The sequence below is a fragment of the Dryobates pubescens genome, chromosome 24, assembly GCF_014839835.1.
Source record: "Dryobates pubescens isolate bDryPub1 chromosome 24, bDryPub1.pri, whole genome shotgun sequence".
In the NCBI taxonomy this organism is placed as follows: domain Eukaryota; kingdom Metazoa; phylum Chordata; class Aves; order Piciformes; family Picidae; genus Dryobates; species Dryobates pubescens.
The window spans coordinates 2,480,035-2,506,293 of NC_071635.1; the positions used below are offsets into that span (position 1 = coordinate 2,480,035).

Sequence of the window (26,259 nt, forward strand, 5' to 3'; positions counted from 1 at the left end):
CAACCTGCCTGCAGCCTCTGCTCAAGTGAGGCAAGCCCCAGGTGCTGCTTCAGAGTGACTCTAAAGAACCACAGTAATGGTTTGGCTTGGAAAGGTCCTCAAAGCTCATCCAGTTCCAACCCCCCTGCCCTGGAGGGGGACCCCTCCCTCCAGACCTTGTCTCCTTGCATCTCTGTGGCCCTTAGCTCTGAAGGACATTCCTCTGGCAGGCCTGGGGAGGGGCAGGAGTGGTGGCTCAGGTCACTCCTGCTCTGCTTGGTGCTGCTGTGGAGCTGGGTTTGCTCAGGGTGGTGCCCAAACATGGGTGGTTTCCATCTCCTGGAGGAGTGGGAAAGCACCAACAGCTCCTTGCTTGAGCATGAGGGAGTTCAGCCCAGCCTGGCACTGGAGTGTGGGCTGCCAGGCAGCCAGAGCCAGCAGACCTCCAAGATCTGGCAGCACAGCCAGGAACAAAGGCTTGCAAGAGCTCAAAGGCAAACAGAAGCTCTTTGCCTCGTCCCAGTTGGGAAGCTGTGACCACTCCTAGGATCCTGCAAACAATGAGGGGTGAGTAAGGAACTTGGTTGAGGCTCAAAGCAAACTTGAGGCTCTCTCAACGTGAGCTGGCCAACAAGGGAGGGCTGCTGGCTGTGCAAAGGGTGCTGCCAAGTGGAGCCCTGGCAGCTGGCTGCTTGTGGTGGTGGTGAAACCTGGGAGCTCTGCAAGCGCTGGGAGCTTGGTTCAGTTCTGCTCCATCTGAAGGGCAATGGAGGGGCTCCATGTCCCCTAGAAGACAGCAGGGCAGAGGCAGAGCACCATCCTTGGGCTCCTAGGGGGTCTGCCTTGGGGTGACAGAACTCTGGAGGTTGGAAGAGACCTTTGAGATCTTCAACCTTGGAACAGCAGGAAGAAACTCTTGGCAGTGAGGGTGGGGAGGCACCGGCACAGGCTGCCCAGGAGGGTTGTGGATGTCCTCTCCCTGGAGGTGTTCAGGATGAGACCTTGAGCAAGCTGGGCTGGTGGGAGGCGTCCCTGTTGGACCTGGCTGATCTCTGAGGTCCCTTCCAAGGCCTGCAGCACTGCCTGGGGTTGTGCAGAGCCTGGCACTGGGATGGGCTCAGCCTCACGCCCCCGGGCTCTGCCCAGCCCGAGCCGGCCTCTCACCTGGGTCTAACGGCTCGCAGGCACAAGAGTAGTGTGTGATGTAGTCCACCTTGAAGTGGGAGTTGATTGGGTAATGGTCTGCCAGCTTGATCATCTTCTTGAAAGCATCGTAGATGAAGATGAAGCTGATGAGGGAGGAGAAGCCCTCCTCGGTGAAGCGGGTGAAGTACTTGACCAGGAAGCTGGCATCGGTGGCCACCAGGATGAGACACTGGAAGGCTGACCAGAGGCCAATCCACAGGCGGAACTCCAGGTAGTCGAAGTCGTTGTCCCTGCAGGGGGACGGGGGGGAGGGCAGGGAGAGGATGGGCAGGGAGAGGATGGGCAGGGAGAGGATGGGCAGGGAGAGGATGGGCTGAGCCGCAGCCACGGCCGCTCCCGGCCTCCCAGCCGCGCCCGGCACCGGCACCGGCACCGGGGACCGCCTGCCCAGGGAGCCCGCGGGGCTCAAGCACTGCCCGGGGGAGGCCTTGAGCAGCCCGGCATGGGGGAGGTGCCCTGAGAGCAAGGGAAGGACAAGGGGGAACAAGAGCAGGAGGGAGGAAAAGCAGCGGGGCAGAGGGGAGAGGCAGCAGCAGGGGAGAACCAAAGCAGCTGCAGAGGGGAACCAAAGCAGCTGCAGAGGGGAACCAAAGCAGCTGCAGAGGAGAACCAAAGCAGCAGCAGAGGAGAACCAAAGCAGCAGCAGAGGGGAACCAAAGCAGCTGCAGAGGAGAACCAAAGCAGCTGCAGAGGGGAACCAAAGCAGCAGCAGAGGAGAACCAAAGCAGCAGCAGAGGAGAACCAAAGCAGCAGCAGAGGGGAACCAAAGCAGCAGCAGAGGGGAACCAAAGCAGCTGCAGAGGGGAACCAAAGCAGCAGCAGAGGGGAACCAAAGCAGCAGCAGAGGAGAACCAAAGCAGCAGCAGAGGGGAACCAAAGCAGCAGCAGAGGAGAACCAAAGCAGCAGCAGAGGAGAACCAAAGCAGCAGCAGAGGGGAACCAAAGCAGCTGCAGAGGAGAACCAAAGCAGCTGCAGAGGGGAACCAAAGCAGCTGCAGAGGAGAGCCAAAGCAGCAGCAGAGGGGAACCAAAGCAGCAGCAGAGGGGAACCAAAGCAGCAGCAGAGGGGAACCAAAGCAGCTGCAGAGGGGAACCAAAGCAGCAGCAGAGGGGAACCAAAGCAGCAGCAGAGGGGAACCAAAGCAGCTGCAGAGGAGAGCCAAAGCAGCAGCAGAGGGGAACCAAAGCAGCAGCAGAGGAGAACCAAAGCAGCAGCAGAGGAGAACCAAAGCAGCAGCAGAGGAGAACCAAAGCAGCAGCAGAGGAGAACCAAAGCAGCAGCAGAGGGGAACCAAAGCAGCAGCAGAGGGGAACCAAAGCAGCAGCAGAGGGGAACCAAAGCAGCAGCAGAGGGGAACCAAAGCAGCAGCAGAGGGGAACCAAAGCAGCAGCAGAGGGGAACCAAAGCAGCAGCAGAGGGGAACCAAAGCAGCAGCAGAGGGGAACCAAAGCAGCAGCAGAGGGGAACCAAAGCAGCTGCAGAGGGGAACCAAAGCAGCAGCAGAGGGGAACCAAAGCAGCAGCAGAGGGGAACCAAAGCAGCAGCAGAGGGGAACCAAAGCAGCTGCAGAGGAGAACCAAAGCAGCAGCACAGAAGGAAAAGTCCCTAGAAGCCTGGCTGGGTCCTGGAGGCTTTTCCAGAACTCTCTGCAGCCACAGAGTCAGACTTTAAATGATGAGGCAGCTGGGGATGCTCTCTAATTGTGGTCCCAGCAGGGCCCAGGCTGCTGTCAACATCAACAACCACAAATTGGATGCAAAAGCCCTGGCTTCCCATTTCCTTCTGAGACAGGCTCCCTGGAAAAGCCCTGGCCTCCTGCTCTGGCAGTGCTTAGGACAATGGCTTTTGGCACCACCTCCTTCTCAGGGGTAAAAATAGCCTTCAGCTTCTCCTTCCCCAAACACCCCCCCAAGAAAGTGATTTTTTTCCCCATCTTGCTCTTCCCCTGCTGTGTGCTGCCCCTATTCATGGAATCACAGAATCAATAAGGTTGGAAAAGACCTCAGAGATCATCAAGTCCAACCTGACACCCAACACCTCCTGGCTACTAAACCCTGGCTCCAAGTGCCACATCCAATCCCCTCTGGAACACCTCCAGGGCTGGGGACTCCACCACCTCCCTGGGCTCTGCCCTGCCTGCAAGCAGCTCCAGCACAGCCACTCCTGGTTGTCATCCTTTGGACTGGAGCAGGTTGCCCAGGGAGCTCCTGGATGCCCCTTCCCTGGGGGTGGTCAAGGTCCTGAGCAGCCTGGGCTGGTGGAGGTGTCCCTGCCCATGGCAGGGGGTTGGGACTGGATGAGCTTCAAGATCCCTTCCAACCCAACCCACCCTATGGATCTATCAACCATGAGCTCAATGCTGCAGACCACCTGCACCAGGGGGGCCCTGCAGACCACCTGCACCAGGAGCCCCTGGAGCCCAGCTGAGTGTGAGAGATGCCATGGAAGCCCACTTGTCTGCCTGAGCAGGGGCTCTGCAGCTCCAGAGGCCTCTCCACCACGTGTGTGGCCTTCACAGCAGAGCCCTGATGCCATCCTCTCAATTATTTCTGCCTAACTCCCCGTGGAGATTCACCACCATGAGGAAGGAGACACAATTAAAGCCACTCACCACCCACCCATGGCTCCTGCCTGAGTGCAAGCCACAGCCACCTCCAGCTGAATAATTCAAGAGGCCACCTCTAAAAATAGCCACCAGTGGCCCAGGAGGGCTTGGGGGTGGCTGCTGGAGAGCCTACAAGGATCTCCTGGCAAATGAAGGGGTTTGGGGTGGGTTTGTGCAACCCAGAATGATCTCCTGGCAAGACACCATCCCAAAATCCAGGGGCTTGGGGTGGTCTCTGTGTCATCTCAAATGATCTCCTGGCTAATGAAGGCATTTGGGGTGGCTGCTGGAGAGCCTCAAATGATCTCCTGGCCAACCAAGGGCTTTGGGGTGGGTTTTGTGCAGTCTCAAATGATCTCCTTGCAAACCAAGGAGGTTTTGGGGTGTTTTCTGTGTCATCTCAAGTGATCTCCTTGCAAATGAAGGGCTTTGGGGTGGGGTCTGTGCAACCCAAAATGATCTCCTGGCAAGACACCATCCCAAAACCAAGGGGGCTGGGGTGGTCTCTGTGTCATCTACAGATGACCTCCTTGCAGACCACAGAATGGGACTGTCCCTGGCAGCCAGGGCAAGCCCTGCAGCAGCTGGGCAGGAGGAGCACAGTGCCTGCAAACAGCCCCTCAAGGACAAGGCTGGGCCAAGAATTCCCAGGAGGCCCCCCTGGGATGATCCCTGATGTGGATGCAGCCTCCCCAGAGGTGCAAGGGGATGTTTCACTTCCCCTTCCCAGCCTGCCATCAGTGGGAGGCATCCCCCTCCCTCCTCCAGCCCCACACTTACTTGCTGAAGTTGAAGAGGAGCCTTTCAAAGACCAGGACAGGTCCTGTGCTGCTCAGGATGGTGAGTGGCTGGCCAGCAAAAAGGCAGAAGATGGCACCAGTGACTGCTGTGCCCAGGAAGCTCTCCAGCACACCCTGGGGAGACAGGGGACACAAAGTCACTTCTCCTGCACCTCCCTTTCCTCCAGCACTGGGGCAAGGAAACAGGGGGATAAAGATCAGTGCCCAGCCATGTGCTGAAGGCTGCCATGGCCAGGAGCAGCTCCTGCCCTCTCCTGCACAGTGACCTGCTTGTCCTGAGTGACTCTGAGTGGTGTGGGACAGCCACCTGGAGTCACAGAGCTGTGGAGGCTGGCAGAGGCCTCTGAGACCCTCAACCCAACCTCTCACCCAGAGCTCACAGCCCCAGCACTGCTGCTGAGCCACTGCCACTGACCCACAGCCCTCAGCTCCACTTCCACACCTCTGACATCCCTCCAGGGATGGGGACTCCACCACCCTCCTGGGCAGCCTCTTCCAGTGCCTGACAACCCCTGCTGGGAAGGAATTGTTCCTCAGACCCAACCTGAACCTCCCTTGGTGCAACTCAGAGAGGTTGTGGAGTCTCCTTCTCTGGAGACCTTCCAGCCCCATCTGGATGAGTTCCTGTGTGAGCTGTGCTGGAGTCTGTGCTCCTGCTCTGCCAGGGGCCTTGGACTGGATGAGCTCTGGAGGTCCCTTCCAACCCCTAACCTCCTGTGAGCCTGTGGTCACAGCATGCTTTGGGTTGGAACAGCCCTCCAAGGCCATCCAGTCCAACCAGCAGCCCAGCACCACCACGGCCACCCAACCAGGGCCCCAAGTGCCATGGCCAGAGGTTTCCTGCACACCTCCAGGGCTGGGGACTGCTGAGTTTTGGAAGAGCCAAACTGGGTTTGTGCAGAGGAGGAGGACTTTGGCTCTCCATCAGCTGCTGCATCTTCCTCCAGGCTGGGATTTCCCCTGGAGAAGAGAAGGCTGCAGGGAGACCTAACAGCAGCCTTCCAGGACCTGCAGAAAGCTGGGGAGGGACTTTTGACAAGAGCTTGTGGTGACAGGAGGAGGGGCAATGGTTTTGAGCTGGAAGAGGGGAGATTGAGACTGGAGATGGGGAGGGAACTCCTGCCAGTGAGGCTGGGGAGACTCTGGAGCAGGGAGGCTGGAGGCATCCAAGCCCAGGCTTGATGGGGCTGGGAGCAATCTGGTCTAGCTGGGGCCATCCCTGCCCACTGCAGGGTGGTTGGAACCAGATGACCTTTGGAGGTCCCTTCCAAGCCAGTGCATTCTCCCAGTCTGTGACCCTGGAGATCTCCTCCCACCACCACCCCGCTCTGTGACTCCATCAGCTGCCCCCAGACCCCAAGCTTCATCGGCCCTCCAGGGTCCCCCTGGCCGCAGGCAGCGGGAGGCCAGCGCCAGACCTGCTGCTGCAGAAGGCTCTTGCTGACCTGCATGTTTTCTGTGGCGTCCCCCAGCAGCCCCCCAAAGGTGATGGCATTGGTGACTGTGGCCAGGTAGATGAAGAGGATGGCTGAGAGGGATTGGATGTTCAAGGCGTCCAGGAAGTCGCTGGCGAAGAACGGAGCCTTCCTCCTGATGTCTTTGATCAAACCCCCACAGAACCTGCAGGCACAAGCACAGGAGGCTTCTGCTGGGTCACTCCCAGCCCTTGCCCAGAGTCCCTCCCCAGCTCTCCTGGAGCCCTTTCAGGTACTGGAAGGCTGCTGCAAGGTCTCCCTTGTCCAAAGTCCCTCCCCGGCTGTCCCAGAGCCCCCTTCGGGTACTGGAAGCTTTCTCCGCTGGAAGTCTCCCCAGAGCCTTCTCTCTGCAGGCTGAACAGCCCCAGCTCTCTCAGCCTCTGCCCACAGGGGAGGTTTTGCCACCCTCTGATCACCTCTGTGGCCTCCTCTGGGCCTGCCCCAACAGTTCCATCTGGGGGCACCTCCCTGGGCAGCCTGTGCCAGGCTCTCACCACCCTCCTGGGGAACAACTTCTTCCTCACAGCCAATCTCAATCTATTCATCTCTAGTTCTGCTCCACCCCCCCCAGTCCTATCCCTCCCTGACACCCTCAAAAGTCCCTCCCCAGCTTTCTTGGAGCCCCCTGCAGATCCTGGAAGGCCACAATGAGGTCTCCTGGGAGCCTTCTCTTCTCCAGACTGAACAGCCCCAGCTCCCTCAGGCTGTCCTCACAGCAGAGCAGCTCCAGCCCTCTGCTCCTCCTCATGGCCCTTCTCTGGACACCTTCCAGCCCCTCCAGATCCTTCCTGGCACAGAGGCTCCAGCACTGGCCCCAGAGCTCCAGCTGTGGTCTCAGCAGAGGGGAGCAGAGGGGCAGAATCCCCTCCCTCGAGCTGCTGTGGTGCATCCAGCAGCCACCTGCACCACCTTTCACTCTCAGCTGCCTCAGTTCTGCAGCTTGCTGAGCCTGGACATTCAGAACCCTTCAGATGGTCCCAAGCTGGGCACTGAACACCCCAAGGACCCTTTCTGTGGGTCACAGCTCGACCCAGACAGCCAGCAGAGAGTCATTAAGGTTGGAAAAGGCCTCTCAGCTCATCAAGCCCAGCCATAACCCAACCCCCATGACCACTACACTGAAGCTCCACATCTGCAGGCTTCTTGAACACCTCCAGGGGTGGAAAGCAGAAGAGGGCAAAACAGCTCTGCAAGAGAGAGAGAGACAATGTCCCCTTGCTTGGTGCCAGTGTGCCACTCACCTGCCAGTCCTCTGCAGCTCTTCACAGTCCCCATGGCCTCCACCTCCATGGCCTCCATCATGAGGAGTGTCTCCATTCATCTGCAGGTTCTCCCCACCAGAGTACATGTTTTTCCTGGCCAAGAAAGCAAAGCAGAGAGCAGCTCACAGCCTGAGGGCTCCACACAACACAAGCATAGGACCCTAGAGTGGCTCAGGGTGGAAGGGACCTCCAGAGATCATAGAATCAGTAAGGCTGGAAAAGACCTCAGAGATCACCAGGTCCAACACCTGCTCCAACATCTCTCAAGTGGACTTGGTTGTCCAAGCCTGGTCTTGAACAGCCTCCCCAGGGTGTAGCCTATGAGAGGGCTACAGGTCCCAGCTCCCGGGCTACCCGAAGCACCTGCCCTCCCCATCACCTCTCCACGGCCCTGGATCTGCCTGCCTCCTGCCTGTACCTTTTATCTGAGGAGGGCAGAGACTTGGGGGGCTCTATCCTGATGGCTGGATCCCATTCCCCAGGGGGCAGCACAATGACTTCATCCAGGAACTCGTCGATGCCAGCGATCAGGTCCTGCCGGTCCTTGGCCTTGTAGGCGATGTCATGGAAAACCTGGCAGGGAAAGAGAGGCTCCAGGTAGGAGAGCTTTGAGCCTTCTGCAGCCCAGGCCCCACAGGCAGCCCCTGCAGGCCTCTGCTTCATAGAATCATAGAATCAGTAAGGGTGGAAAAGACCTCAGAGATCATCCAGTCCAGCCTCTCACCCAACACCATCTCAGCAACTCAACCATGGCACCAAGGGCCTCAGCCAGGCTCCTCCTAAACACCTCCAGGGATGGGGACTCCACCACCTCCCTGGGCAGCACATCCCAAGGGCCAATCTCTCTTGCTGGGAAGAACTTTCTCCTCACATCCAGCCTGAACCTCCCCTGGCACAGCTTGAGGCTGTGTCCTCTTGTTCTGGTGCTGCTTGCCTGGGAGAAGAGACCAACCCCCACCTGGCTCCAACCTCCCTGCAGGGAGTTGCAGAGAGCAAGAAGGTCTCCCCTGAGCCTCCTCTTCTGCAGGCTAAGCAACCCCAGCTCCCTCAGCCTCTCCTCCCAGGGCTGTGCTCCAGACCCCTCCCCAGCTTTGCTGCCCTTCTCTGGACACCTTCCAGTGTCTCAATGTCCTTCTTAAATGGAGGAGCCCAGAACTGGACACAGGACTCCAGGTGTGGCCTGAGCAGTGCAGAGCACAGGGCAGGATAACTTCCCTGCTCCTGCTGGCCACACTGTTCCTGACCCAGGCCAGGATTGGCCTTCTTGGCCACCTGGTTCCACACAACCAACTTGAGTTGTTCTTCAGGAGGCATCAAGGGACAGCATGGAGCCAGCCAGGTGAAACAGCTCCTTGGGCAGCTGGAATCACAGAGCAGGAGGGGTTGGAAGGGACCTCTGGAGATCAGTCAGACCAACCCTCTGCCAAGGGAGAAGGTCCCACAGGAACACATCCAGGTGGGGTTGGAATCTCTCCAGGGATGGAGACTCCACCACCTCTCTGGGCAGCCTGCTCCAGGGCTCCAGCACCCTCACATTACAGCAGTTCCTCCTCCTGTTCAGATGGAGCTTCTCATGGTCAGGTTTGTGCCTGCTATGCCTTGCCCTGTCCCTGGACACCTCTGAACAAAGCCTGGTGCCATCCTCCTGCCACCCAGCCTTGAAGCACTGCTCAGCTCTGCTGAGCTCCCCCTCAGGCTGCTCTTCTTCCAAGCCACCCAGCCCCACTTCTCCTCAGCAGAGCTGTCCCAGGCCCCTCGGCACCTCTGCAGCCCAGTGTGGAAGGAGGAGGCTCAGCTGCACGGGGAAGCCCATGCCCAGGCCTGGAAGGCCAGCACTGGGAGGTGCTGAAGGGGAGCCTGGGGGAAGGCAGGCTCAGAGAGGAGCTGGGATGGCACTCACCTCGTCCGACATCAGCGTGGCGATGGCTCGGCCGATCTCGTGGTAGGACTTGGCTTTGCCCTTCGGCCCCAGCAGGATGAAGAGGAACCTGAGAAGGCAAACAGGTTGCTCCCGTTCAGGGTCACCCAAAGGACCACTGGCAGAAGGCCTGGGCAGAAATTCAGCCTTGAAGAGCTGTGGCCCTTAGCTGGAGATCCAGAGGCTGTCAATGGCCTCCCGAACAACCGGGGAGTGGAGGTGACACCCTGCAGCACACCACCACCCAAAGGACCACTGGCAGAAGGTCTGGGCAGAAATCCAGCCTTGAAGAGCTTAACTAGAGATCCAGAGGCTGTGCTGCACATTTGGCCTCGCAATGATGGAGCTCAGGTGGCACCTTCCAGCTCCTTACTGCCCACAGACATCCTTTATGGGAAGGGTCTCGAGGGCTTCCAGCACTGAGTGCAAGCTGTGGGCTGAGCCATGCCTCTTAAGGGGCTGAGGCTGTGTCAAGTGATGGTTTGTCCTCTCAAATGATGTTCTGGGAGGCATCCAAGGAGCTGAAAGTGGCTTAATGGTGTTAAAGGTTCTCCTTCACTCCCAGCATCGCTGAGCTCTCTGCACCTCAGCATTCAGAGCTCCAAAGCCCTACCCTGCCTTCTACAGGCCCACAAGAAAGCTGGGGAGGGACTTCTGAGGGTGTCAGGGAGGGATGGGACTGGGGGGGATGGAGAGAAACTAGAAGTGGGGAGATTGAGATTGGCTGTGAGGAAGAAGTTGTTGCCCAGGAGGGTGGTGAGAGCCTGGCACAGGCTGCCCAGGGAGGTGGTGGAAGCCTCCTGCCTGGAGGTGGCTGTAAGCAACCTGCTGTGGTGTGAGGTGTCCCTGCCCATGGCAGGGGCTTGGAGCTGGCTGAGCCTTGAGCTCCCTTCCAGGCCTGGCAGCTGTGTGACTCTTCTCTCACCTGGTGGGCACAGGGACCTCGGTCAGAGCCCCCAGCATGACCGCCTGCTGCAGCCGGACGAAGGCGATGAAAGGGCTCTCCAGGAAGTCCACCTCCCCCACCAGCACGTTGGAGGCCTCAGCATCTCGAGGCAGCTTCTTCATGAATTTGTTCTTCAGCTGCAGCAGGGAGAGAGGAGAAGAAAACCAAACCACCCCAGTTCTCCTGAGGAAGGTGGAAGAGAGGCTGCCCAGGTTTGCCTCCCTTGGGTCGCCTTGGGCCCACAGGGAGCATCCCCACCGAGTCTGCTGAGACACAGACACTAAGGAGATGAGCCCCAGGGGAGCAATCCAGGTCACAGGATCACCAAGGTTGGGAGGGACCTCAAGGATCATCAAGTCCAACCTGTAACCACAGACCTCATGACCAGACCATGGCTCCAAGTGCCACATTCCCCTCTTGAACCCCTCCAGGGATGGTGACTCCACCACCTCCCTGGGCAGCACATCCCCATGGCCAGGTCAGGGTGCTGGTAGCCTTCTTGGCCACCTGAGCACACTGCTGGCTCGTGTTCAACTGCTGTCCACCAGCACCCCCAGGCTCTTTCCTGCCAGGCAACTTCCCAGCCTGGAGCGTTGCAAGGGTAGAATCCTAGAACCTTGAAGCCCCAAACCCCTGCCATGGGCAGGGACACTTCCCACCAGCCCAGCTTGGTCTGGCCTCCATCCAGCCTGGCTTTGAACACTGCTGCCAGGGAGGGAGCATCCACAGCCTCCCCAGGCAGCTCCCCAAAAGCTGGAAGTGAAAAGCCCAAGGGAATGACATCCAAGCCAGCCAAACTTGCTAAGGCTCTCCCTCCCCTCAGGATGGGGGCAGGATCTGTGCTGGAAGCTGCAGCCCCAGACCATTTCAAAGCTCCCAGGTCAGGGTGCTGGTAGCCTTCTTGGCCACCTGAGCACACTGCTGGCTCGTGTTCAACTGCTGTCCAGCAGCACCCCCAGGTTCTTTCCTGGGGGCAACTTCCCAGCCACTGCCCCAAGCCTGGAGTGTTGCAAGGGCAGAATCCTAGAACATCACCCAGCCCCAAGCCCCTGCCATGGGCAGGGACACTTCCCACCAGCCTGGCTTTGAGCACTGCCAGGGAGGGAGCATCCACAGCCCCCCCCAGGCAGCTTCCCAAAAGCTGGAAGTGAAAAGCCCAAGGGATGAAATCCCAGCCACCCAAACTTGCTAAGGCTCTCCCTCCCCTCAGGATCTGTGCTGGAAGCTGCAGCCCCAGACCATTTCAAAGCCCCAGGGAGTGAATCTAGGTCATGCAGGCTGACAGAGCTCACAGTGAGGAATGCCTGCCCCTGCCCCTGGAGCTGAGGAGATGTTGGAGCAGCAAAAGCAGTGAATCACTCCCACCAGCAGTCACAGGACTTTGTTCCAAGCCCTGGGATCCCCCCCAGCCCCCTCCCCATCCTGGGAGCAGGCAGGAGGCTTTCTCTCAGCGGGGCCAAGCTCTTCCTGAACTTCAGAGCTGGCTTTGGCAGGGCTTCCCTGTTGGTATGGCAACACCAACGTGAACAAACACTGACACACCACCAGCACCAGCAGCAGGAGGCTTTTGTGCCTCCCTCTGACTGACCACATTCATTCCCAGCTGGGCTCTGTCCCATGTGCAAAGGGGAGATAACAGCAGGTGAGGAAACTCCCCTTCTCCCAACACCTCCTCCCCTTCTCCCAACACCTCCTCCCCTTCTCCCAACACCTCCTCCCCTTCTCCCAACATCTCCTCCCCTTCTCCCAACATCTCCTGCCCTTCCAGATGCCACTGCAGCAGCTCAGCAAGCCAGCTCCCTGATCAAGCCATTTTCCTTCCCCTGGCCCTTTTGTTTCACCCCAGGCCTGGCAGTGCAGCCCCTGGAAGCTGCCAAGGACATCTGAACAGAGCACAAGCAAAGGGTTTCTCACAGGAGGAGGTGGGGACAGGAGTGGGAAGAGCAGCAGGAGCTTCCCCAGCTTCCTACAGGCTGCACTTGAGCCTCCTCAACCACTGCTGCTCACAGCCAAAGCTGGAAGCAAGCTGCACTATTGTCCCACCATTAAGGCTAAGGCAGCTGAGAGCTGACTTGGCTCTGACCCCAACCATGGCAGCCAAAGGATTCAAAACCTGTCCTACCCAGGAGGGTGCTCAGGGGAAGAAGGGCACAGGCTGGTTTGAGCTGTCTCACGTGGGACAAGGCAGAGTGAAACTCCAAGGCAGGCTGTCAAAGGACAGCTCAGCCCAAACGTGACAGCAGCTGAAGCAATGGACCACGAGGGTGGTGAGAGCCTGGCCCAGGCTGCCCAGGGAGGGAGGTGGCAGCTGCCCCATCCCTGGAGCTATTCCAGCTCAGGTTGTTTGGGGCTCTGAGCAGCCTGCTCTGGTTGCAGGTGTCCCAGCCTGAAAATAATGTCCAGGGGAGGAAAAAATTCTCTTCTCTGTCCAGCTCCTGCTGTCCTTACAGGCTGGGTTATTCCCTCACCTCCTCCATGGCAAGCCAAGCTCTGCTCCAGAAGGGTGCCAGGCATCCCCACAACTCCAGCAAGACAGAGGCTGCAGTCAGCCAGCACCAAGGAGGGGGATCTGGGGTGATTTCTCAGGCTGGCTTGGAAAGGCAGGCAGCACAAGGGCTCCATTGTGCAAAGTTCATCAGCAGGACGTGGGCTAATTAACCAAGAGGCTTGTTGGAACCAGTTGGCTTTCCAGTAATGGGTTTCACTACAAGCAGGCAGGCACTGACTGCTCTGCAAGCTGAAAACCTTGGAGCAGGCTTCCCAGCTGGCTGCCCTCCTGGATTTCAGCAGGGGCACCCCCAGAACAGCTGGCTTTGCACCCACCCCTCCCCTCAAATCCTGACAGCCATCCAGAGGCACCTCAGCAGGGAGGGACAGCTGGGGCTGGCACAGCAGCAGAGGAAGGGGGGGTGGGAAGGGACCTCCAGAGATCATCCAGTCCAAAGCCCTCTGCTAAAGAAGGGAGCACAAAGCCCAGAGAGGTGCTGGAGACTCCAGCACACAGATCACACAGGATGTGAGGGGCTGGAAGGGACCTCAGGAGGTCTTCCAGTCCAAGCCCCTTGCCAGAGCAGGGCCACAGAATCCAGCACAGGTCACACAGGAACACATCCAGATGGGGCTGGGAAGGCTCCAGAGAAGGAGACTCCACAACCTCTCTGGGCAGCCTGCTCCAGGGCTCTGGGACCCTCCCAGTGCAGAAGTTCCTCCTCATGTTGAGGTGGAGCCTCCTATGCTGGAGTTTATATCCACTGCCCCTTGTCCTATCCCAGGGTGCAAGTGAGCAGAGCCTGTCCCTGTCCCCTTCCTCTTGCCCCCCAGCCCTCAGCTATTGATAGACATTGATTAAATCCCCTCTCAGCCTTCTCCTCTCCAGACTGAACACCCCCAGGGCTCTCAGCCTCTCCTCCCCAGGCAGTGCTCCAGTCCCTGAATCACCCTTGCAGCCCTCCCTTGGACTCTCTCCAGCAGATCCCTGTCCCTCCTGAGCTGGGGAGCCCAGAGCTGGCTGCAATACTCCAGGTGAGGTCTCAGCAGGGCAGAGGAGAGGGGGAGGAGAAGCTCCCTGGCTCTGCTGCCCACACTCCTCTGAATGCCCCCCAGGATCCCATCTCTGGAGAGATTCCAACCCCACCTGGCTGTGCTCCTGTGTGACCTTCTGTAGGTGACTCTGCTCTGGCAAGGGGCTTGGACTGGATGACCTCCAGGGGTCCCTTCCAACCCCCTAACCATTCTGGGATGCTGTTCATGACCCTGAACTCACTGTTCACCGCTGCTGCTGCTGGGTGCCTTTAAGGCTGAGCTGGCCTTGCAGAAGCCCCCAGGCAGGCATGGTTGGGAGGAGCAGAGCCAACTGCTCAAATGCCTTTCCAAAGGAGCTCTCATTTGCATTCAGGGCTAGAGAAGACTGAAAGTCTTGGCGAGGGGGGAAAGGAGATTCTCCAAAAGAAACAGCCAGGCTTTGAGAAGCAAAAACCCAACAGCCTGACACTTCCTTTGAGGCAAGACAAAGGTTGTCCTGGGCTCTGCACAGAGCTCTCATTCAGGCACCAGTTGAACCCAACTCAGCCTTCCCCCCTCCCTCAGAGCCTTCAGCTCCCAGAGGGGACAAAGAACATCCCCCTAGGCTAAGGAACTGGTCACACTGCTGGGGGCCTGGCACTGGAGGGTAGCTCTGTTTACTCCTCTCCTGGTTTGGAGCTGCTCCTCCATGGTTCCTTGCCAGCACAGTGCTCTTGCTGAGGTGGTGCACAGGGAGCACCTTCTGCTCCCCCACTGCAGCAGCTCCTGCTCTGGGCTGCAGGACCTGTGCTGCCTGCAGACCTCCTCAGCAGGACAGGACCCCAAACACATCCACAGCTGGATCTTTCCCCTCCTGTCTCATGGGGGTCACCTGCTGTTCTCAAGGGCTGCTGCTCAGAGCATGCAGGCTCCAGCCTCAGGACCCAGCAGCACCCTGCTCCTCCTGCTTCACTTTCCTGCTCCCCAGCTCCTGAGCACAGCAAAGGCTGAGCCTGAAGGCTTACCTGATCCTTCTCAGGCTTGTCAGAGATGTCGTTGAGGCTGGTGGAAGTGAGGTTTCTGTGAGCCATGGCTGGGCTGCCTGCAAGAACAATGGCAGCACAGCAGTTACAGCTCCTGCCTGCAGCCAGCCAGGACACAGAGGCTCAGGCTACAGCAGCACCCTTCCTCGACCAGGGGAGGTTGGTGTGGGCAGTCTCAGGCCCTGGCAGGCTGCTTCCTGTGGCTTCACGTGGCCCATGGGACGTTCAGATGCTGCAACCCTTGGTCACCTCTGCCCCCCAGCAGCCCCATGGCTCTCAGGACAGCAAGAGAGTCCAAGGACTTGCCATAATGCCTCCGGGTGGGAGAAAAAGCACAGCAGCAGCACGATGCTGCCCTGCTTCCAGCTGGGGCAGACCCTGATGCTGCCAGGTTGCCCAGGACCTAGCCACAAAGCCAGCCCTGGGCACAGCTGGGACCCCCACGCTCACCCCAGCCTGCACAGCCCCCACCTCAGCTCTCCTGTGCAGAAGGCTCCTGCAAGCTCTGGCCAAAGGGCTCTCAGGAAGCTCCCTGTGCCACACTGGAGCACTCCAGATGAGGAGGTTCCCCTCCCTGCCCCTTCCTCTGCAGTGTGCCAGCACTCCTGCTCCAGCCAGTGGCACAGCTCCTGCCAGGAAGGAGGCCCTGAGCCCGAGGAGAAGCAAGCCTGCACCTGCCCTCCTTTCTGAGAGCCAGCCCCACCAAGAGCTGGGAGCACATCAGCCCTGACTCCATCCACCTGGCACAGCACACAGCCCTTGCTCCCCCTCCCTTTTCCCCCTCCTCATCAGCTTGGCCCTGCTCTGAAGAGACCAACCCCAAAACTCACAGAGTCACAGAACCACCAAGGTTGGGAGAGACCTCCAAGATCATCAGGTCCAACCTGTCACCACAGACCCCATCACTAAACCATGGCACCAAGGGCCACATCCAGTCCCCTCTTGAACCCCTCCAGGGATGGGGACTCCACCACCTCCCTGGGCAGCACATTCCCCCAGGCTTCTCTCCCTTCTCCCAGGTGCCACCCTAAGGGCAGCTCTCCCAGGCTGAGGTGGGGATGGCTGAGAGGATGATTCCTCTCTCTCCATCTTCCTGCACCACCTTCTGCCCTTCCTGCTGCCAGCCCAAGCTTCCACAGCACACAAGATGACTGCTCTCCCTGCAGTGCCTCTGCAGGATCATCCTCTGAAGGTGCCCTCACAAGGGCCTCAAGTTCAGGCTGGTCCCACTCTGACCATCTCTGGAGCACAGGCTGGCAACCACAAGCTGCACCCTTCACCAGCTTTGCTGACCTAAGGAACCTGACAGCAGCCCAGCCTGCACTGGGAAGCTTTTCCACCACCACCACCCCAAATCCTTGATTTTTATCTTGACCACCAAGCAAAGCCCAGAAAGGAAAAAGCCCAGCAAGAGCCCTGCTGGAAATGCAAGACCCAACCTGTGCCCCAGCCAGAGCCTTGGGCACACCATGGCCACCCTCAGGAGGAGAATTTCCTGATTTAGGCTGAATTCAGGCTGCTGTCTGCCTGGGAAAGGGGAGCTGAGCCTCTCCCTGGCTGTGCTCAGGCAAGTCCTGGGGCGAGAAGTGAGGTGAGAAGTCCAAAGCCCTGCATGGCATCACCTCACCCTGCCAACAGCCTGAACTTCATGGAGAAGAGCCTCAGCTTCCCAGGCCTGTGCTGGTGGCAGCAGTGCAGCAAGCTGAGCCTTCCTGGGGGCCCATCACACCCCTCTGGGCTCAGCATGGCTCCTCAGCAGCAATGCCCTGCCGAGGAGCAGCAGAGGGAAGCGTGGCACAGAGAAGCCAGGGAGCAAGCTGGTGAGCTCTCCCAGGCAAAGGGAGTCTGCTTTTGGATGGAATTCCATGGAACTGGGTTGGATGGAAGAGACCTTTGAGCTCATCCAGGCCAGCTGCTAGCCCTGCACTGCCAGCTCAGCACCGAGCCCTGGCCCTCAGCACCACGTCCCCACAGCTTTGAAACCCACCCCCGGGGATGGGGACTCCAGCACTGCCCTGGGCAGCCTGGCCCAAGGCTCTCTGGGGGAGAAATTGTTCCTCATGTCCAACCTGAAGCTCTTCTGGTGCAACCTGAGGCTGTTTCCTCCTACAACCATAGAATGGGCTGGGCCAGAAGGGACCTCCAAAGCCCTTCCAGTCCGACCCCCCCCCAGCCAGCAGGGACCAGGCTGCCCAAGGCCTCGTTGAGCCTCAGCTTGAATGTCTTGTCCTGTGACTTGTTCCTTGGGAGCAGAGACCAACCCCCACCTGGCTCCAGCCTCCCTTGTCCAACCTAAACCTCCCCCTCCACGGCAATGGAAATGTTTCAGTTCCACTCAGGACTCAGCACTGGTGGCACAACTCAGGAAGCCCAAGGGCAGAGCCATCCCCTGCAGAGGAGCACAGCCTGACCTACCTGGTCCATCCCAGAGGAAGGGGGGGGAAAAAAGGCAAAAGAGAATGAAACAGAGCAGGGGGAGGAGATGATGATGATGGAGGTGAGAAGAGGAGCAGAGCAGCAGCCAGCCATCTGCAGCCTCCCCACTGTTAACGCAGCAGCCAGCATTAGAAGCCTGGTTGGTGCCAGTTCCCCCTTGCTCTTCTTCTTCTTCTTCTTCCTCTTCTTTTTCTTCTTCTGCTTCCTCCCATGTCCACCAGCCCCTCCCCACCCCCCAGGTGTCTCCCTGCCCCTCACTTACTGAGCCATCCCACGCTGGGGCTGCGCTGCACCTGGATCTCGTCGTCGGCCGTGCGGGTGGCCAGGCAGGGCACAGAGCTCTCCAGGGGGCTGCGTGCTTGGAGGGGGGCAAGCAGCAGACAGGAGCAGCAGCAGCAGAGAAGGAAGAGGAGGAGGAGGAGGAGGAGAAGGAAGAGAGCAAGAGTCAAAAGGAAAGAATGGGAGGGAAAAAAGAAACCAAACCCAAAAGGGAAGGAAGAAGAGGAACTGCACAAGCAAGGCAGGAAGGAGGCAGAAGGTTTGGGCAGCCCCAGGGATGCCTTTCTGCAAGGCAACAGCTCTGCAGCAGGGCAGCTCCACCTTTCAGAGGCTGACTGACCACAGCTCAAGGTGTCTCAGAAGGAGCTTCCCAGCCATCAAAAGCCAGGCAGCTGCAGTGGCAGCCGTGCTGAGCAGCCCCAGGCTGTGCTGGGGGTCTCAGGGGAGGACACAGCTGGGACCACACAGAGACACAAGCAGAGCAGCTGGGGCTTGGAAATGCACACCTCAGCCTGCAGTGCCCTCAGCCCCTGCACAGCAGCTGGGGAGGGTTTCCCAAGCTTCCCTCATTTCTGAGCCTAAACTTCTCCCCTCCTTCAGCTGCCACCAAATTCAGCCCCAGGATCACAGGGAGTCAGGGGCTGGAAGGCACCTGCAGAGCTATCCTCCTCTCAGGGCATCAGCCAGCATGGTGCAGGCACCCCAAGGATGATCTTATAGAGTCCTTTTGGGTTGGAAAAGGCCTCCAAGATCATCCAGCCCAACCTCCAACCTCAGACCACCATGGCCACTCCACCACCTCCCCAAGTGCCACAGGCACACACTTCTCGAACACCTCCAGGTCCAGAGCCCAGGAGGTACTCCCAGCCTTGAGATCTCCCAAATCCCCTTGATGAGACCTGACATCATTTCCTTGGGGTTTCAATCCCAACTGCCCTGAGAAAAAGGCAGAAGAAGGGAAATCATGGGCAGGATCCATTGCCACAGAACCCTGCAATGGCTTGGGTTGGGTTGGGTTGGAAGGGACCTTGGAGGTCATCCAGTTCCAAACCCCCTTGGCCATGAGTACCTCCCACTTGCCCAGGTTGCTCCTTATCCAGTCCCTCCTTCCAAGAAGGGCAGCCAAAGCAGAAAGCCAAACTGCTCCCAAACATCCCAGCCCAGACAAAGCCTCTTGAGAAGAGGTGGGAAGGCAGAGGAGCTCAACCACCTCCCTGGGCAGCCTGTGCCTGTGTCTCCCCACCCTCATGGTGCAGAGCTTCCTCCTGATGTCCAACCTAATCCTGCCCTGCTCCAGTTTCAAACCACTGCCCCTCATCCTGTCCCCTTCTGAGCAGTCCCTCCCCTGCCTTCCTGGAAGTCCTCTTCAGATATTGAAATGCAGCTCTGAGGTCTCCCTGCAGCCTTCTCTTCCTCCTTGATCCCAAGTGAAACCAAACCCCAGACCCTCACTGGGTGCCCAGTCCTGACATGACTGAGGCGTCCCTGAGGGGACCTCAAGTCTTTGGTTGATGAAGGACAAAAAACCCTGCAGATGTGATGTCCAGAATGGGAAATCAGCAGCAGGGGCTTGAGGAGCCACACCTCAGCTGGGCCCCTCTCAGATCCAGCCCTCCACAGGCACTCCCAGCTCTGCACAACACCCAGGGTGCCCAGTGAGGACCCCCAGGGCATTCTTTTGCTTCACACCCTGGGACTTTGGTGCTGTCCACTCCATGCTGCATCCCCCCCAGGCACTCACACAGGACAGGATGCACCACGGACAGCGACAGCCCTTCTCTGGCCACGCACACAGAGCTGCTGCCAAAGCCAAGGGTGCCGAGGAGGTGGAAGGAAGAGGAGAGGTTAGGGAGGAAGGTTAGGGCCTGGTTTAGAAGCAGGGCACAGAGAGCTGAGAGGCCTCACAGTGCACCAAGAAGGAAGCAGTTTCTTGGGCTTGCTTTCCTTGCTGGGTGGTTGAAATGAGGACTCCTGGACAGATGTGCAGCGGGAGGCAGCTGCCACCAGGCCCAGACAGGACAATAGGCTTAAAACTCCTCTTCCCCCCCCCCCCCTTTTTTGTTTGATTACCACCAGTAAGAGGGCAGCAAATCCCAGTGTGGGGGGGTCAGGCTGACTGCCAGGGCCTCTCTAGCTGTCTGCATGCAGCACACACACACAGACACCACAGGAGCACGGCAGGCTCCTAAGCGCCCCGAGACGCGGTCACGGCACGCACCACGAGACGGCTTGGGGATGGACAAAGCGAGACGGGAATCAGCTTTACCCACACTGGACCATGATTGAATGGCAATAAAATGCAAGCCAGATGTCACTGTCAGGTCATTCTGTGGCCAGGAGTGCCATTGGCACCATCTGCTGCAGAAATGGAACCTGCAGGAGGGCTTCGGCTCTGCCCTCAGCTCAGCTTCAGTGTTCCAGGGCATGGAACGCTTTGGAAGGGACCTTAAAGATCAGCCAGTTCCAACCCTGCCCCCTGCCATGGGCAGGGACGCCTCCCACCAGCCCAGGTTGCTCAAGGCCTCATCCAGCCTGGTCTTAAACAGATAGAATTGTCAGGGCTGGAAGGGAGCTCAAGGCTCAGCCAGCTCCAACCCCCTGCCTTGGGCAGGGACACTTCACACTGCAGCAGGCTGCTCACAGCCACCTCCAGCCTGGCTGCAAACACCTCCAGGCAGGAGGCTTCCACCACCTCCCTGGGCAACCTGTGCCAGGCTCTCACCACCCTCCTGGGGAACAACTTCTTCCTGACATCCAATCTGAATCTCCCCATTTCTATCTCCAAAGGTTGCCTCTCCTGGGCAGCCTGTTCCAGTGTCTCACCAGCTCTTTCCTATCCTCAGTCCCACACCACCTCCTCCAACACCAGCTGCAACAGCTTCTCTCTTGCCTTCCCCTGTGCCTCCTGCAGCCTGCCTGGCCTTAAAAACCTCCAGGCAGGAGGCTTCCACCACCTCCCTGGGCAGCCTGTGCCAGGCTCTCACCACGCTCATGGGGAACAACTTCTTCCTCACATCCAGTCTGAATCTCCCCACTTCTAGTTTTGTTCCATGCCCCACAGTCCTATCCCTCCCTGACACCCTCAAAAGTCCCTCCCCAGCTTTCTTGTAGCCCCCTGCAGATCCTGGAAGGCCACAATGAGGTCTCCTGGGAGCCTTCTCCTCTCCAGCCTGCACAACCCCAACTCTTTCAGTCTGTGCTCACAGCAGAGCAGCTCCAGCCCTCTGCTCCTCCTCATGGCCCTGCTCTGGACACCTTCCAGCCCCTCCAGATCCTCCCTGTCATAGAGGCTCCAGAACTCTCTCTGGGCAACCTGCTGCAGATGCTCAACCTTTTGAGGTCCAGGCCTCCCCTCCCTCCCCTGCTGCCCCACTCAGTCCAGTGAAGATACAGTGAGGAGCAGCATGCCAGGGCCGGAGCAGCTCCCAGAGCCCACCACTGACGCGGGGTCAGCGCAGGTCTCTCCGTGCTGCTCCCGGGTTAGAGAAGCGTTGTCAGGGCCACACAGTTAGTGGTGGTGGAGGGGGGGATGGGAAGTTTGCTTTGGAAGGGGAAGGCTATAGCCACTTAGCCTCTGCATTACCATTATCAGGGTTGGTAAACATCCTACTTGCACTGGAGACGGTCTTCCCGATGTCGGCCAGGGAGCGCAGGTTGGACTTCTTGGTCTGGTGCCTGTGCTTCCTCAGCAGGGTGTAGGTCACCTTGTCCTTCAGCTCGGATTTCAGCAGCCCTGTCTCGATCTGATTGTCCACAATCATCTCTGTCAGAGCACAGAATGAACCAGCTTGGAAGAGAGCTCAGGGAGCATCCAGGCCAGCCTCCCGCCCAGCACCACCTCATCAGCTGAACCAGAGAGGCAGAGAGTCAATAAGGTTGGAAGAGAGCTCAGGGAGCATCCAGGCCAACCTCTCACCCAGCACCACCTCTTCAGCTGAACCAGAGAGGCAGAGAGTCAATAAGGTTGGAAGAGAGCTCAGGGAGCATCCAGGCCAACCTCTCACCCAGCACCACCTCATCAGCTGAACCAGAGAGGCAGAGAGTCAATAAGGTTGGAAGAGAGCTCAGGGAGCATCCAGGCCAACCTCTCACCCAGCACCACCTCATCAGCTGAACTGGAGAGGCAGAGAGTCAATAAGGTTGGAAGAGAGCTCAGGGAGCATCCAGGCCAACCTCTCGCCCAGCACCATCTCATCAGCTGAACCAGAGAGGCAGAGAGTCAATAAGGTTGGAAGAGAGCTTTGAGATCAAGTCCAACCTCTCACCCAACACTCTCTCATCAGATAAACCAGAGAGGTAGATAATCAATTAGGTTGGAAAAGAGCTTTGAGATCAAGTCCAACCTCTCACCCAACACCTTCTCATCAACTAAACCATACAGCCATAGAATCAATAAGGTTGGAAGAGAGCTCAGGGAGCATCCAGGCCAACCTCTCACCCAGCACCACTGAGAGCTGAGTTCACCTCCCAGGCCCCCAGCAGAACCTCATCCAGTGACAGGAGGAAGTCCTGGAGATGAGGGACTCTAATTAAATCACTCCTCAGGACTCTGAACAAAGTGATGGCAACTCCAGAAGGCAGAGCTTGCTCCACTTGTCACAGGCTTTGCCTTCATCTGAATCACCAGCACAAAGCCCGCTGCAGGCTGCTCACTTCCCATCAATCCTCTCCTCTCCACTCCCCCATCCCAGAGGAGAAGGGACAAAAAAACCCACCCAAACCCAACCCCAAACCCCAGGCAGATTTGTGAAGCCTCTCTTGGGTGCATTAAACCTCACATTAAGTTGTCCCCTTGATTCCTCCAGTTAAGGAGCTGTCCCCCCAGGGCAAGTGGCAGCTCGGATTTGTCTGCCAGGAGCTTTCATTTGTGCTAATAATGAGAGTTACAAAGGGGGCAAAGGAGGCAGAACGTGCAGCACAGTTGCTGAGCCACTCAGGCAGGAAAAGCAGCCCCTCTGTGCTGCCCCACAGTGAGGGGAGAGGGGAGAGGGGAGAGGAGAGAGAGGAGGAACCTGCAGGAGAGCTTTGTCTCTGCCCTCAGCTCATCCTCAGTGTTTCAGGGTGTGGAATGCTTTGGGTTGGAAGGGACCTCAAGGCTCAGCCAGCTCCAACCCCCTGCCATGGCCAGGGACACCTCACACTACAGCAAGTTGCTCACAGCCACCTCCAGCCTGGCTGCAAACACCTCCAGGCAGGAGGCTTCCACCACCTCCCTGGGCAGCCTGTGCCAGGCTCTCACCACCCTCATGGGCAACAACTTCTTCCTCACAGCCAATCTGAATCTCCCCACTTCTATCTCCAAAGGTTGCCTCTCCTGGCAACCTGCTCCAACCTCTGAGGGCCCCAGCAGTAAACCAAAACTGCTTCCTTTGCTCCTCTGCCCCTGTTCACCCCCACAGCTCCTGGAGCCAAAGGTTTGGCTGAGTGTCCCCCCCACTGCATGCCTCCCTTCCCAGGTTTATTTTGGGATGCCTTCCCCCACGTCACCAGACACAGGCTGTAGCTCTCAGCAATGTCACCCAGTGTCATCCCAGGCCACAGCTATTCTGACCATTCAGCAGCAGCTCCTGCCCTGCCTGCTCTGCGCTCTCCATCGGGGCTGCAGGCGAGCACCGACCCCCAGCGAACCTCCCTGGGCCGTGGTGCCCACCCTGGCACCTGGCTGCAAGCAGCCAGCTCAGTGTCCTGCACTAGGTGGGACATGCTGAGACCCCTTCCCTTCAAAGGGCACCTACAAGGAGGCTGAGGAAGGACTGTTTAGGCTACCTCTGTCCTGAGACCCCTGGCCTCCAAAGGGGACCTCTGGAGCACCTCTCCTATGAGGACAGACTGAGGGAGTTGGGGTTGTGCAGGCTGGAGAGGAGAAGGCTCCCAGGAGACCTCATTGTGGCCTTCCAGGATCTGCAGGGGGCTCCAAGAAAGCTGGGGAGGGACTTTTGAGGGGGTCAGGGAGGGATAGGACTGGGGGGGGATGGAGCAAAACTAGAAGTGGGGAGATTGAGATTGGCTGTGAGGAAGAAGTTGTTGCCCATGAGGGTGGTGAGAGCCTGGCACAGGCTGGCCAGGGAGGTGGTGGAAGCCTCCTGCCTGGAGGTGTTTGCAGCCAGGCTGGAGGTGGCTGTGAGCAACCTGCTGCAGTGTGAGGTGTCCCTGGCCATGGCAGGGGCTTGGAGCTGGCTGAGCCTTGAGGTCCCTTCCAGCTCTGACAATTCCATGATTCTATGACCTACAAGGAAGCTGAGGAGGGATGTTTGTACAGGCTGGGGTGATAGGATGAGAGGGAATGGATTGAAGCTTGAGAAGGAGAGATTTAGGCTGCAGATGAGGAAGGGATTCTTTAGAGGGAGGGTGAGGAGACACTGGCTGAGGCTGCCCAGGGCAGTGGTGGATTCCCCATCCCTGGAGGGGTTTCAGAGCCATGGAGATGTGGTGCTGAGGGCCATGGCTCAGTGCTGAGCTGGCAGTGCCCAGTGAATGGTTGGACTCCAGGATTGTAAAGGTCTCTTCACAGCAGCACAGAACATCAGAGGTTGGAAGGGACCTCCAGAGCAGCATCACCCAGGGCAGGCTGCACAGGAATGCATCCAGCTGGGGTTGGAAAGGCTCCAGAGCAGGAGACTCCACAACCCCCCTGGGCAGCCTGCTCCAGGGCTCTGTCACCCTCACAGCACAGAAGTTTCTCCTCATGTTGAGCTGAAACCTTCTCTGCTCAAGCTTGGATCCATTGTTCCTTGGCTTATCCCTGTGCAGCACCCAGAAGAGCTTGGCCCCCTCCCCTCGGCCCCCAGCCCTCAGCTATTGATAGACATTGATCAGATCCCTCTCAGCCTTCTCCTCTCCAGACTGAACAGCCCCAGGGCTCTCAGCCTCTCCTCACAGGGCTGATGCTCAAGTCCCCAAATCCTCCTCCTGGCTCTCCCTTGGACTCTCTCCAGCAGTCTCTGTCTCTCTGGAGCTGGGGAGCCCCAGAACTCCCCAAGCCAAACCATTCTACAGCTCCATGGGAAACAGGCAGAGAGGAGCTGAGGGGAAGGTCCAGGGCAGCTTTTACTTACCCACCACCTGTGGGAGGGAAGAGGCCTCGATGTCCAGCATTATGGAGCCCTTCTCTATGCAGGTCCTCAACTCAAACAAGCTGTGCAGGGACAAGGTGGCCACATGAGGCTTGCTCCAGCGCTCCCCACCTTGCTCTACCTTCTCCTCAAACTTGATCCACCTGCAAGAGGGCAAAGAGGCTTTGTTAGAGCTGCTGCTGGCTCCTTCAGGACACCTCCCCTGGCAGCAGCAAGGCAGCTGAACCACCCCCAGCACACAGAGGAGGGCCAAGGGTTTTCCCCACACACCTCCAAGGTCACAGAGCCATGGCTGAGGGGCAAAGGTTTCATCAGCTGCAGTGTCTCACCTGAGCTGGATCACAGGATGTGAGGATCAGAGGATGTTAGGGGCTGGAAGGGACCTCAGGAGCTCAGAGGATGTTAAGGGCTGGAAGGGACCTCAGGAGCTCAGAGGATGTCAGGGGCTGGAAGGGACCTCAGGAGCTCACAGGATGTTAGGGGCTGGAAGGGACCTCAGGAGCTCACAGGATGTTAGGGGCTGGAAGGGACCTCCAGTTCTTGGTCTTCCAGTCCAACCCCCCTGCCAGAGCAGGAGCATAGAATCCAGCACAGCTCACACAGGGACACATCCAGATGGGGCTGGGAAGGCACCAGAGCAGCAGACTCAGCCTCTCTGGGCAGCCTGCTCCAGTGTTCCCCCACCCCAGAGGAGTTGCTCCTCATGCTCAGAGGGAACTTCTTATGGTCAAGTTCCCTCCACTCTCTGGCTTTGGTTTAATGATTTAACAAAGCAGATTCTGAACCACCAGCCCCACAGAGCTCCTCTCTGCCTGGAGAGGAGAGCAAAGGTTAGATCCTCCCCTGTGCAAAATACTCTTTACAGCCCTAAGCCCCCCCAGGCAAGCAGGAGCTGTCACCTCCACCTCTAGCCTTGACTCTGCCCGTGGCTCTGCAGCAGCCAGGGGCCTGGGACACCAATCCCAGTGGGAAGCAGAAGTGCTTGGCTCAGCCTCTCTGCAGACACTGTTTCTGGGATGGGGGGAAGGAAAAATCCTGTGCCTGCCACCAAGAGAATCCTACAATGGGTTGGGTTGGGATGGGTTGGGGTGGCTTGGAGAGGTGACCTTAAAGATCACCCAGTTCCAAGCCCTTACCATGATGATTCTATGAGCACCACCAGCACACCCACCCAGTGCCCCAGGGCTTCAGCTGACCTCTCAGCAGCACCAAACCTTCCCCTTTCCTGCTCTGTTTCTGATGTCTAATAGGAGGGGTCCCTGCCCAGGGCTGGGGGGTTGGAACTGCCTGATCCTTGAGGTCCCTTCCAACCCTGACAACCATTCTATGACTCTGTGAATCCTGCTGTACCCTAACTGGACCTTCAGTGAGAGTCCTTCCCCAGCAGCACCATGCCCCACACAGAGGAAGGTGACAGCCTCAAGCCTTGCTCCTGGGGTGACTTCACCTGCTGTCAGCAACGTCCCCATGGGCAAAGGGACAGCTACAGCTGGGGCTGCACTGCAGAACATGCCTCAGGAACCAGGAGAGGCAACTAAAGGTCCTCACTGGGTCCAGCTCTGGGGTTCCCAACACAGAAGAGACATGGACCTGATGGAGTGGCTCCAGAGGAGGCCATGAAGGTGATCAGAGGGCTAGAGAGCCTCCCCTGTGGGGGCAGGCTGAGACAGTTGGGGCTGTTCAGCCTGGAGGAGACTGCAGGGAGACCTCAGAGCAACCTTCCAGTGCCTGAAGG

At 58.5% G+C, this 26,259-nt stretch overlaps 1 protein-coding gene across 9 annotated transcripts in view; it reads right to left on the reverse strand.

The window, feature by feature from the left end:
• The window catches only part of SLC4A4 (solute carrier family 4 member 4), a 136,138-nt gene that overhangs the window by 28,086 nt on the left and 81,793 nt on the right, over positions 1-26,259 (reverse strand). For 4 of the 9 annotated variants that reach the window (XM_054172484.1, XM_054172483.1, XM_054172479.1 and 1 more), the window contains 11 exons: positions 24,507-24,667; positions 21,035-21,214; positions 17,435-17,530; positions 14,719-14,795; positions 10,172-10,329; positions 9,229-9,316; positions 7,747-7,901; positions 7,308-7,421; positions 6,037-6,211; positions 4,572-4,705; positions 1,144-1,415 (listed from right to left, as the gene is read on the reverse strand). In XM_054172484.1, coding sequence (XP_054028459.1) covers positions 1,144-1,415; positions 4,572-4,705; positions 6,037-6,211; positions 7,308-7,421; positions 7,747-7,901; positions 9,229-9,316; positions 10,172-10,329; positions 14,719-14,795; positions 17,435-17,530; positions 21,035-21,214; positions 24,507-24,667 — 1,610 coding nt within the window. The remainder of the gene's footprint in view (positions 1-1,143; positions 1,416-4,571; positions 4,706-6,036; positions 6,212-7,307; positions 7,422-7,746; positions 7,902-9,228; positions 9,317-10,171; positions 10,330-14,718; positions 14,796-17,434; positions 17,531-21,034; positions 21,215-24,506; positions 24,668-26,259) is intronic. The other 5 variants (XM_054172485.1, XM_054172487.1, XM_054172482.1 and 2 more) reach the window with 3 other exon arrangements.